This window comes from Pantherophis guttatus, chromosome 4 (genome assembly GCF_059756535.1).
Source record: "Pantherophis guttatus breed Tessera chromosome 4, ASM5975653v1, whole genome shotgun sequence".
In the NCBI taxonomy this organism is placed as follows: Eukaryota; Metazoa; Chordata; class Lepidosauria; order Squamata; family Colubridae; genus Pantherophis; species Pantherophis guttatus.
Window position 1 is genome coordinate 155,837,364 of NC_142066.1, and position 13,168 is coordinate 155,850,531.

Here is a 13,168-nt window from a genome sequence, read left to right on the forward strand (position 1 = left end):
TAACAAGAGATGTTTTGGGTTCCGTTGGGGGTCGTAAGTCGAGGACTACTTGTAGTCCTGTCTTCTATGAATTAATTCAATCTCTTTCAACGCTTTCAGTGTGACCAACCACCATCCCTTCTTATAATTTAGTTTTTTAACTCCCGACACTGGAACATACAAGTAGTCCCCGACTTACGACCGTAAGTCTTAAAGCCATAAGTTATGAAGTTTAAACAGGCCACTCTGTAACCACACCAATTTTACAACATATGTAGGGTGGTCGTTAAATCAATCCTACAGTTGTCAAGAGAATGCCACAGTCGTTAAGTGAATGCTACGCTCATAAAATAAACCCAGTCTATTAAAGGGTGTCTTTTTGCTCTAAAACAGACGTAAATGTTGATTTCCAGCAAAACCATCATAAATCACAAGCATGTGACCGCGGGATGCTGAAAACGGTCATAAAGCAGGCTGGTTGCCAAGCACCCAAAATGCAGCCACGTGACCAGGAGGGCGGACGTCAAAATTTTGAATCTGGGTTCAAAGTAGCTTTTTCAGGATCTATTGTAATTTCAGACTGTCGCTAAGTGACTGTTTGTAAGGACGGGTGAAATGCTACCGGTTCCGACTGGCTCAGGAGGACTGGTAGCGGAGATTGGGGCTAATTTGCCGTACCAGTAGCAATTGCTGGCTGGCCACACCCCTGAACCGGACCACGGCCCGCAGCCCTGCCGTGCTTCCCTGCCTTTCATGGGGCCTTCCCGTGGCCAGCTTGCAAAGGCAGGCAAGCGGAAGGCCACATGGAAAGCAGGCAAGCATGGCAGGGATGCGGGGAAGGGAGCGAGCAGCTTACTCCCTTCCTTGCAGCCCTGCCATGCTTGCCTGCCTTCCATGCTGCCAAACTCATTGTTCGGAGCGTCAGCAATTTAAGGAAACATCTTCCAACTCTTCAAAATCAGCTTTAAGAGTGCCGAGAAGCCGACAGCAAAAAGTAGCGGCAGCGGGGGTGACGGGGAGTGTGTCTGTGTCCCTCCGCGGTCCTCCTCTCCCAGGTGACAGCCAGGGCTTCACCGCCTCCTCTTTTCCTCAGAGGGGCAGTGTCTGCCTCCAAGTCCTTGCGGAGGGAGGGACACACATACACACACACACACCTGTTCCCCCCCCCCCCGCCACTACTTTTGCTGTTGGCGTAAAGTTGATCTTGAAGAGCTGGAAGATGTTTCCTTAGATTGCCGCCAAATGCCAAATTCATTGTTGGGAGCGTCAGCAATCTAAAGAAACATCTTCTTACACCTTCTTCTACCCATTTCCCCCCCCCCATCCCCGTTTTTCCATTACTATACCTGGCTTCTGCTAATTACACCTCCTTCTCCCCATTTCCCCCCCACCACTTTTTTTTCCATTTCTGTATCTGGATACTGCTTCTGCAAGAGAAGTCTCCGATGTTCGCTTAGGTGGCGGAAGGAAACTCAAAGCTTTGGGGGGCTTCAGAAGGGTAGAATGTGCTTCAAAATGTGCAGCTCCTGGCTCTAACAGTGAGTGACGTCAAGTTGGCCACACCCACCCGGTCACGTGACCATCAAGCCACACCCACAGAACCGGTAGCAAACATTTTTACATTTGACCCCTGGTTGTAAGTCAAGGACTACCTGTGCTTACTTGAAACTCAGGTGTCTTTAAGGGTCTTGATTCAGAAAATGCCACTGAATTATGGGGTTTGAGATCAAGGAATCCATTTTACACAGGATCAAATCACCATCCAGCCAAGTATGAAAATTGAATATCTGCACCCTGCTAATGTCAATCTCCTTGTAAAACTAGCCAAGAAAGTTGTTTACTTCCTTGGCACCTACTACTGCAGAAGATATGCCTGAGATTAGATTTCTTTTGGTTTAAAAATACTTAACAGTCTTCTTTTAGTTGTGAAGCTAAATGTTCTTTTTTTAAAAAAAACAAAACAAAACACTATTACAGATAGTCCTTGACTTACAACCATTTGTTTAGTGACCGTTCAAATTTACAACACCATTGAAAAAAATGACTCCTGACCATTTTTCACAATAACAACCATTGTTCCCTCCCCGTGGTCACGTGATCGGAATTTGGCCGCTTGGCAACTGACTCGTAATTATGACGATCGCAGTGTCCCCACATGATCCCCAAAGTCAATGAGGGAGTCAGATTCACTTAACAACTGTGTTACTAACTTAACAACCGCAGGAATTCACTTAACAACTGTGGCAAGAAAGGTCATAAAAGGCGGGAGGGAAATCACTTGACAAACGTTTCGCTTAGCAACGTACATTTTGAGATCAATTGTGGTAGTAAGTCGAGGATTGTCTATGTGTTGTAAATAGAAATAGAATAGAAATAGAATTATTCTACATCCTGCTTTTGTTGAATGAACTGCTGATCTGAGATTATTTTCTTACACCTTCTCTTCCAATGTTTCTCAACCTTAATAACTTGAAGACAGGTGGAGCTACAGCTACTCACCTTTGACGATTATCAGGACAGAACTGTAGGTCTGTCGTGCCAATTAGTCTGGTCTTGAGCACACTGTGCTACACAACAGAAGATTTACAGCTACTCACCTTTGATGATTACTGACACAGGTTTGTCCTGTCAAATTGTCTGAGGGTCTTGAGGCCATTGTGCTACACAGTGGAGGATGTACAGCTACTCACCTTTGACAATTACTGACACAGAACTGTAAAGTTTGTCCTGCCAAATTGTCTGGTCTGGAGCCCATTACGTGACACAATGGAGGATCTAAGGCTACTCACCTTTGACAGTTACCAACACAGAACTGTAGGTCTGACCCGCCAAATTTGAAGCTGTGCAGGTGTAGAGGCCGTTATCGACCTGTTTGCAGAAGAGGATCTTCAAGACAAAATTCTCTTGCTCGTCCTCGTAAATTATGTGTCTCCGGCTCTCCAGGATCACCTCTCCGTCCTTCTTCCAAACCGTCTCCGGTTTGGGTTCTCCGGTTACGTAGCAGCTCATTTTGGCGTGCTTGCCCTCGGTGACAGTGAAGCTTCGAGTGGTGACCCGATAATATGAACCTCCATCACCTCGGAGTCCCTTGGAGGTCAAGCTAGCAGCCCGTTCGTAATCCAAGGACAAGCTCAATCCGAGTTTGGACCGTCGTTCGGTGGAGATCAAGGACTCTACGTTGGACAAATCGGTCTTCCGGATTTCTTCTCGTCTTTTCTGCATGTGGGACAACAACGGAGAGGTCTTGCTGCCGATGTCATCTATACTGTGTCTCGTGCTGCCTGGGCTGTAGGAATCTGGAAGATCTACCATCAACGCAGCGGCTGCACTGGAGGATCCTAAAGGATTCTCTGCACGGCAAGTGTAGGTCCCGCTGTCTCCCAAATGAGTACTTTGGATCTTCAGAGCGTTCTTCTCACCCTGGGATTCAATCCGGATCCGGTTGGAGTCAGATGATTTGCCCAGATGCTTCCCATCTTTCTCCCAGTTGATGGCGAGGGGAGGACTACCTTGGACGATGCACTTGAACATGGCATCTTCACCCATGATCACTCGGATGGATGTGGGCTTCTGGATGAAGTATGGGGCCGATTCCGTCACGGTGGTCTGCTCGCCGACTTTGATACTGACGGCGGCGAAGGCTTCCCCGATGGTGTTCTTGGCCCGGCAAATGTACTGACCGCTGTCCTCCAAGCTCAAGTTGTAGATGGTGAGACGATAAAGGTCATCATCTTCTACCATCTTGAAGCGTCCTCCTGTCTGGATGGGGAGTTTGTCCTTCTCCCAGCTCACCAATGGGATGGGGTTGCCAATGATCTGGCAGCTCAGGGTGGCATCTTTGCCCATGGAGACCACGAAGGCTTTGGGCCTCGTCAAGAACCTCGGGACGCCGCTGTAGGAAATGTAATCCATCTTGTTGGCCTACAAGAAGGAGAACAACAATAACCATGAGGAGCAAGAAAATGAGTTTTGTGGACACTAATGAAGGGTTGTACAGGTAGTCCTTGACTTATGACCATTCATTGAGTGTTTGAAATTACAACAGCTTGGGAAGAAGTGATTTATGAGCAGTCCTTGCACTTACGACTTTAGTATATTCCCTTGGTCACTAAACACATGTTTGTAAGTCGAGGAGAACCTGTAGAATGTTATGATCAAGTAGAACATCAGTAGAACATTACGATCAAGTAGAACATTATGATCCAGTAGAACACTGAGGTCCATTTTATCTCTACAACTAGGATCTGGAGTCATTCTTTTTCTAGCTTGGAGACAATACAGATAGTCCTCGACTTACAACTGTTCGTTAAATGACCATTCAAAGTTACAACAGCACTGAAGAAAGTGACTTATAGCTAATTGGTCCTCGTGTTTACAAGCATCACAACATCCCTGCAGTGATATGATCCAAATTTCAGTGCTTGGCAACTGGCTGGTATTTATGACGGTTGCAGCATCCCAGGGTCATGTGATCACATTTGCAACCTTCCGACAAGCAGTCAGTGCGGGGAAGTAAGACTCGCTTAATGACTGCAAGATGCATTTAACAGCTTCAGTAATTCGCTTAAGAACCATGATATAAGAGGTCGTAAAAGCAGATGTGACTCACTTAACAATCACTTTGGTCCCAACTGTGGTTGTAAATCATGGACGACCTGTAATCAGCAGGGGTCACAGGAAGCATTTGGGTTCAATAAACATGGATACTATCCACATCTCTATGAGCAGATAGTTCTTGACTTACGACTGGTTGCTTAGTGGCCCTTCAAAGTTATTGCGGATTTCCCTGGCAGTTCTTATGACTCATTTCTGAAAGCCACCATGGCTTTGGGCTCTCAGCCATCTAGACATTTTTGGTCATATCAACGTTCTATGATCACATGACCATGTTTTACCATGATGCACTTAGTGACCGCTGGAGAAAAGGTCATAAAATCAGGTCAGTCATGTGGATGACCTGATTTACAATCCTCATGACTTACTACCATGATGGGCAGGCTCTACTTCAGTCGTAACTCAAGGACTATCTGCAATTCAGCTCAAGAAAACCAAGAAGGCTTTGTGGAAAATATCCACTTTATTTGGCTACGGTTACAGGAGCTGGAAACAGGTTATAAATAGGAAGCTAAAAGAATTATTCTGCATGTTGTCTCTTGTTGAAAGGACTGCTAATTTTAGGTTAATTCCTTCCACCTTCCATTCCAGTGTTTCTCAGAGTTGGAGATGGGTAGACTTCAATTCCCAGAATTCCCCAGTCAGCCAAGCTAGCTGAAGGCTGGCGAGAGAGAGAATAGGTAGGTAAGTAGGTAGGTAGGTAGATAGATAGATAGATAGATAGATAGATAGATAGATAGATAGATAGAAAGAGAGATAGAAACAGAGATGATATAGATAGATAGATAGAAAGACAGATAGACATAGATAGATAGAAAGATAGATAGAGATGATAGATAGAGAGAGAGAGAGAGAGATAGAGAGATAGATAGATATGGAGATTGAGGAAGGAAGGAAGGAAGGAAGGAAGGAAGGAAGGAAGGAAGGAAGGAAGGAAGGAAGGAAGGAAGGAAAGAAGGTTGGTTTTAATTTTTAAATGTTTTTATAATGGTTTTCTAAATGCATTGTAAACTGCCCTGAGTCTCCTGAGAAGGGCGACATATAAATTGAAATAATAATAATAATAATAATAATAATAATAATAATAATAATAAGAAGAAGAAGAAGAAGAAGAAGAAGAAGAAGAAGAAGAAGAAGAAGAAGGGAAGGAAGGAAGGAAGGAAGGAAGGAAGGAAGGAAGGAAGGAAGGAAGGAGGGAAGGAAAGAAGGTTGGTTTTAATTTTTAAATGTTTTTATAATGGTTTTCTAAATGCATTGTAAGCCGCCCTGAGTTTCCTGAGAAGGGCGGCATATAAATTGAACTAATAATAATAATAATAATAATAATAATAATAATAATAATAATAATAAGAAGAAGAAGAAGAAGAAGAAGAAGAAGAAGAAGAAGAAGAAGAAGAAGAGAGGGGAGGGGAGGGGAGGGAAGGGAAGGGAAGGGAAGGGAAGGGAAGGGAAGGGAAGGGAAGGGAAGGGAAGGGAAGGAAGGAAGGAAGGAAAATGGATGGACAGACAGACAGAAAGGCCAGAAATCAGGGCTGTCCAGAGGTGGAGTCAAAAAAGTCAGGATGGCTACCATCGCTATCAGCCTCATTGTTGTACTCCAGAGCTCAGTTCTATTTTCAACATGGGTTCAAACCTCTCAGCCTCATCCAAATTTCTCTCCCCCCATCTGCTAACGAGTTGTTATGCAAAGGGTGTGTGCCCTGTGCGACTTCCTACAATCCTGATGAGTTGGTCCCAGCTGTCTTCTCCTCCTGACCAAACCCCCACCCTCCTTTCACGGTTCTTCGGGCCCCCCGCTGCATTTCATACCATCCAACCCATATGGTGTTTCCACCTGTCTGCAAACTTCAAACCCGCTTCCCACCAGTGACAGGTCTGGCCCGGATTCCTTGACTAAATTTATAATTCTTGCCTTACTTATTGAGTCAAATCCAGATTTAAGCCAGATTTAGCCACACTGGATTAAAAAGTCAATGGCCACCAAGGTCAAAATCTGCAAGATGGTGGACACTCCATGGCAATGGATGTTTGCAACACCAGGTCTGCTATCTTTGCAGATTTTGACTGCCTATATCAGCAGTCCTTTTTCCTTATCCTTCTTAAGCATGTTATTCACTTAGCAACTACAGTAATTCACTTAACAACTCTGGCAAAAAAGGTCATAAAATCAGTTGCTCTTCACCTCTGATAATTTTTAGGTAAATAAATAATGATGAGAGTTAGGAATTCAATACAGATAGCCCTCGACCTACGGCCACAATCGAGCCCAAAATTTCAGTTGCTAGCGAGGCATTTGTTAAACGAATTTTGCCCCGCTTTATGACCTTCCTTGCCACAGTTGTTAAGTGAATGACATGCTTATTAAGTGAATCTGGCTTCCCCACTGATTTTGCTTGTCAGAAGGTCACAAAAGAGGATCACATGACCAGTGGTGAAATCTAAAATTTGTTACTACCGGTTCTGTGGGTGTGGCTTGGTGGGGTGGGGGGGGTAATGTGACTGGATGGGCGTGGCCTTTTTTTTTTTTTAACTATTAAAACAATTTTATCTACAACCTTTTCAACAAAAATGCTTTCAAAAGACTCTGACGATCTCAGCTGAGTTGCCTGATCGTCAGAGGCTTTTTTTCTTTTAAATGCCTCTGACGATCAGGCAACTCATCTTGGATCGTCAGAGGCATTTAAAAGAAAAAAAGCCTCTGACGATCAGGCAACTCAGCTGGGATCGTCAAGAGCCTTTTGAAAGCATTTTTTCTACAACCTCTGAAGAGGTCGTAGAAAAAATGCTTTTAAAAGCCTTTGACGATCCCAGCTGAGCCGCACGATCATCAGAGGCATTTTTTTCTTTTTTCTTTACTTTTAAAAGCATTTTTTCGACCGAAAAGGTTGTAGAAAAAATGCTTTTAAAAGTAAAAATAAAGCCTCTGATGATTGTGCGGCTCAGCTGGGCATGGGAGGGGGGGGGCAGGGATTTTTGCTACCGGTTCTCCGAACCAACCGCTTCCATCGCTACCGGATCGGGCGATCTGGTCCGAACCGGGAGCATTTCACCCCTCCACCTGACCCTGGGACACTACAACGGTCATAAATATAAGACAGTTGCTAAGCATCTGAATTTTGATCATTTGACCATGGGGATGCCAACAATCGCAAGCGTCATAAGTCCCTTTTTTCAGTGCCGTTGCAACTTTGAACGGTCACTAAACAAACTGTTGTAAGTCGAGGACTTACCTGAACAGGTCGTCCTCGACTTACAACCATTAGTTTAGCGACCGTTTGAAGTTGCAACGGCACTGAAAAAGGCGATTTACAATCGGTCCTCCCACTTACAACGGTTGCAGCACCCCAGGGTTATGGTGATCACCATTTGAAACCTTCCCTGGTGGCTTCCAACAAGCAGAGCCAATGGGGATAGCCAGATTCACTTAACAACCACACAATTCACTTAGCGACTGCAGTGATTCACTTAACAACCATGGCAAAAGAACATCGTAAAATCAAACACTATTCATTTAACAATTGCCTTCCTTAACAATGAAACTTCTGGTCTCAACCTTGGTCGTAAATCAAGGACGGCCTGTAGAGATTCAGGAAAAGTGGTCAGTTCTGATTATAATTCTTCCACTTTTATCAAGTGCAAATTTTCCCTTGCTAAACAAAACAGAACGTTTGAGAATCCTACAAACACAAAATTATTTGTCTTGCAAACTGTCATAGCTTTTCTCAGAACCATCCAGCTACTTAGAGAAGAGGATATCTCTGAGCATATGAAGAGTATTTTTTCCTTATGGGATAAGCAACAAGGACAAGCAACCAGCTTTTGGTCACGCAGAAATGCCACAAGCACTACACAAAACAAAATAGCGATGGTCATACAACATAATGATTTGCTCAAGAGGTAGCCCTCGACACACGACCGTTCATTTAGTGACGGTTCAAAGTTACAACAGCACTGAAAAAGTGACTTATGACCGTCTTTCGGTTACATTTTCTGCAGGGTCATGTGATCAAAATTCAGACGCTTGGCAACTGACTCGTATTTATGACGGTCACAATGTCTCGGGGTCACATTATCCCTTTTTGCGACCTTCTGATAAGCAAAGTCAAAAGGGGAAGCCAGATTCATTTAACAACCATGTTACTAATTTAACAACTGCAGGGATTCGCTTAACAAAAAAAAAAATCACAAAATGGGTATAATGCTCATTTAACAACTGCCTTCCTTAGCAACGTAAATTTTTGCCTCAGTTCTTTTGGTGGACAACTGCACTCAATAAAAACTTAATTCTTTTGAAAAAAATAATGCATGCTTAGCTTATGGGTCTGCATTCTGTAAACATCATTCAGAGATTATTCACACCTCAGGACTGCCAATCTTCCTTAGCCTAATATTCCTAAGGGTAGTCATCGACCTACGACCACAACTGAGATCAGAATTTCCACCACTAAGGAAGGCGGTTGTTAAGTGAGTCCCGTGCCTGCTCTTACAACCTTTTTAACCCCTTTTGTTAAATAAATCACTGCAGTTGTTAAGTGAATCATTCAGCCATTAACTGAATCCAGCTTCCCCCCATTGACTTCGATTTGGCTGGGAATGCCGCAAATAGCGATCTTGTGACCCGGGCACGATGCCAGTTGCCAAGCACCTGAATTTTAATCACATGACCATGGGGATACTGCCAACGGTCATAAATGCGAGGACCAGTTGTAAGTCCCTTATTTCAGGGCTGTTGTAAGTCTGGTTACTAACAAACGGTTGTAAGTCATGGATGACGGATATTCAAGTAATCGTTTTTTAAGGTACAAAAAATCAAGATCTCCAAATAAACACCCCTTGTATCCAACAAATTTAAAAGCATCATGATTACATACTACCAAATTATAGGGCCACGCACAAAGCCTCTGCAGGGCAATCCAGATCAAGTCTACCTTCAACCCCGAACAGTTGGGAGTGACTGGGTGAGTCACACCCTTCCCCTTTCTTAGCCTGTCCTACCTCGCAGGGCTCCACTGTAACACTGGAATAATAATTAAAAATTAAGCTAGGCCAACTCCAATAGGAAAGTCAAATCGACATTTAGTACAGCCAAGTCCTCGACTTGCGACCACAATTGAGCCCAAGCTAGGTGAGACATTAAGTGGATTCTGCCTCATTTTATGATCTCCCTTCCCAAAGCTGTTAAATGAATCACTGCAGTTGATACATTAGTCACATGGTTGTTAAGTGAATCTGGCTTCCCCGTTGACTTTGCTGGTCAGAAAGTCGCAAAAGGAGTCTCCAGGGCACTGCAACCGTCATAAGTACGTGCCAGTTGCCAAGCATCTGAATTTTGATCATGGGAAGGTCCAATGGTTGTTAACTGTGGAAAAGGGGTCATAAATCAATCTTTTCAGTGCCGTCGTAACTTTGAACAGTCGTTAAACGAATTGCTGTAAGTTGAGGTCTGCCTGCAAGTATATTTTTAGAAAAATAGAACTCTCCCATCTGCTTGGACAGTGTCAAAGGAATAATCCCGATTGCAATCAAATCTTACAAAGCAGATTCCACGCAATGTGATGGTCTCTTCAGCTAAATAAATTGGGGTTTTTTGGTTTTTTTTTTAAGGCATGCTTTTTGCCTATTGATCCCCAGGCTGTATATAACAGGCAAACACGACTCAGCCCCTCCATTCCAGCCAGGCCTGATCACTGACCGATGGCTCTTAAAATAGCCTCAGCTGTCCAGCTCTATCTTTTTTGCAAAGCTCCCCTGGAGAAATTCAAGCTGAGAACTGGAGGCAGGAGAATAAGCAGAGGAGATTAATAGAATTGCTCACATGCTGAAATCTGGGTTTTCACCCGACGCAGAATTTTTGCAAGACGCTTCCTTATTTAGGAAGAAAAAGACAAGCAAAAAAAAAAATCAGTGCCATATTCCCAACCCCGTGCGATTTGAAAAGAGCATTTTCCTGCTTAAACCCCCATGAAATCCAAGTTATTTTACTTTTAAACCGACATTTAAAATCCTGCCTGGGTTGAATTGGCCTCACCCAGGAAAACAAACAAACAAACCTGCTTCCCAGGTTCGGCCTGTGATTTGTCTGAAATGGTATAGGGTTTCCTGCCCGAGCAGGGGGTTGGACTGAAAGACCTCCAAAATCCTTTCCAACTCTTTTATTGATATCCTGAGGTTGAAAATCAAAATTGATTTTTTTTTTTTTTGACTTTCAACCTTACAAACCAACATGGAAATGGGTAGGGAGAGGGAGGAGGGAAACCAGAGCTTTTTTTCTCAACAAGCCACCATTCTCTGGTCTGTCCTGTCCAGAGTGAAATTTAAGGACCTTACCTGGGGTCTTTTTTTCAAGCCTCTTTAATTGGGACGATGGACAGGTTCTTGACAATTTCAGTAACCATCCAGAAGACGGTGGAGAGGAGGCTAGGAGGATTCAGGGCACCCCTTTTCCCCCTCCCAGCCCCCCCCGGGAAGGAGAAAACAGAAACCCCCGTGAGGTTGGGGATGTGCAGAAGGCAAGCCCCCAGACTCGCTGTGATGACCCCTGGCTTTAGCTGAAACCCAGCTCCTCCCTTGAACTGTCTCCACCAGTCATGTTGGCTTGCTGACGTGATCCTCTCCCGGCTGTCCATCTCCAAAATAGTCCTAGGTGTCAGTTGGTAGGCAGATTAAATTTCATCTCTCTTGCGGTGCCTCAAAAGGCATCACGTCGGACGGGCTGCGGTGAGGAGTGGGCGTTGCTAGTTGGCTGGAGGGTAAACTTTACGATGAACAATTGCAGGAACTGGGACTCTCTAAAGAGAAGGACTAGAGAAAGGGACATGATGACATCTTCCAATATATTGAGGTGCTGTCACAGAGAAGAGGGGGACAGCCTGTTCTCCAAAGGACCTGAAGGCAGGACAAGAAGCAACAGATGGAAGATTATCAAAGAAAGATCTAGAATTACGGAGAAATTTCCTGGCAATAAGAACAATCAGAACGGCTTGCCTTCAGAAGTTGTGGATGCTCCAACACTGGAGGTTTTCAAGAGAGCCGTCTGCCTGGAATGGTATAAGAATGCTCGAGCAGGGGGTTGGACTAGATGAGCTCCAAGGTCCTTTCCAATTCTGTTATTCTGTAATTCTGGTAACAAGGACATCGTGAAGTTAGGAAGGTTAAAAGATCCAGAAAAATCTGCTTGCTTGCACAAGTTGTTCTGCTTGCTTGTATGATGTGTGCAAAGAGACAGGTGGGGATTTTCATGATTGACAGGACCAGAAAGGACCTGAGCAGCAAATGCCAGAAAACCTTCTTTCTCCCATGTGGGTTTTAAAACTGCTTTTGCATGGAACCAAGATGATCCCATAAATATTAGGGGAAAACAATAACTCTAAAGAGTAAGAAAGAAATCGCAAAGACCACTTCTGTGTTCCCTGCAACTTGCTAGGTCCCAGGATAAAATTTAATAACAAATGAAAATTAAAGTCTTAATTTAAAAAAAAAAATTAGACTTCTAGGAAGCCTCCCTCCCTAGATTAAAATATTCTTTGTTCTTAACATTAAAAGAGACAGGATGGAATATTTCCTCAAAGGAGAACTAGGGAAAACATGTTCTTAAAGGCAGAAAGCAACCCCAGTCTTCCTGCATAGTGAAACAGCCTCCAGCAGATGCCTGAAGTCTTTCGAGATTGATATTTTGTGCCCATTAAGAAATTTGGGCCAGCCTATTCATAAACAAAATGCCTTCAGCTCCAGCTGGTGGGATTAAAAAGAACAGGATGTAACTTTTAGGATTAACCCACCACCATTGAAATAGTAAAAGAAACAAACTCACCACATTGCAGCACTACAAACCCCCTGGAGCATCTCAAACCCAAAACCCCAGAAACCTATAAAGATCCAACCACTCATTCAGCTATTTTGTCAGCTGTCCCAGAACTACATGCTGTTGTTGGTTCTGCTCATAAATAAACCTTCTACCTTAAGCAGCCAGTCAGCCTCCATTTTATTTCCAGAGACTTTCTCCCGGCTTGGAACCCGACCAGATTTTTTTCTTCCTACAGATTCACGACCTCTCATTGTAGCACCATCATGTGCCAAGAACCCATTTTTCTTTCCTGACTTATAAAATTAATCCTCTTTATATCTTTTGTCTTCTCACATGGTTGGCGGCATAATTTATACCTCTTCGGCCATATGAATGCTGTGGCATGTAAGAAGATAAAGAGAATTTTAAAAGATCACAAAAAAGAGACTATCTCAGTTACAAAGGATTTGTGGGTGTACAAAACAGATTGCAGATAAATGATAAAAACCTTCCTGTTGATTTTTTTTTTGGACCAGGTAGTCCTTGACTTATGACCACCACTGAGCCCCTCATTTCTGTTGCTAAGTGAGACATTTGTCGTTAGTTTTTCCCCATAGTATGACCTTTCTTGCCACAGTCTTAAGTAAATCACTGCAGCTGTTAAGTCATAAACATGCTTGCTAAGTGAATCCAGATTTCTCCTCGACTCTGCTTGACAGGTCACAAAAGGGGACTCCGGGACACTGCGCCGTCATAAATATGAGCCAGCTGTTACTTTTGATCACATGACCA

The 13,168-nt window shown here is 43.7% G+C and overlaps 1 protein-coding gene across 3 annotated transcripts in view; it reads right to left on the minus strand.

Moving 5' to 3' along the window:
* OBSCN (obscurin, cytoskeletal calmodulin and titin-interacting RhoGEF) overlaps positions 1-11,478 on the minus strand; it is a 258,005-nt gene extending 246,527 nt beyond the window's left edge. For all 3 annotated transcript variants that reach the window (XM_060684486.2, XM_087894267.1, XM_060684487.2), the window contains exons 1-2: positions 10,921-11,478; positions 2,769-3,900 (exon numbers count right to left, since the gene is read on the minus strand). In XM_060684486.2, the coding sequence (XP_060540469.1) occupies positions 2,769-3,891 (1,123 nt within the window). In that variant the 5' untranslated portion in view covers positions 3,892-3,900; positions 10,921-11,478. The remainder of the gene's footprint in view (positions 1-2,768; positions 3,901-10,920) is intronic.
* Positions 11,479-13,168: the final 1,690 nt, after the last annotated feature.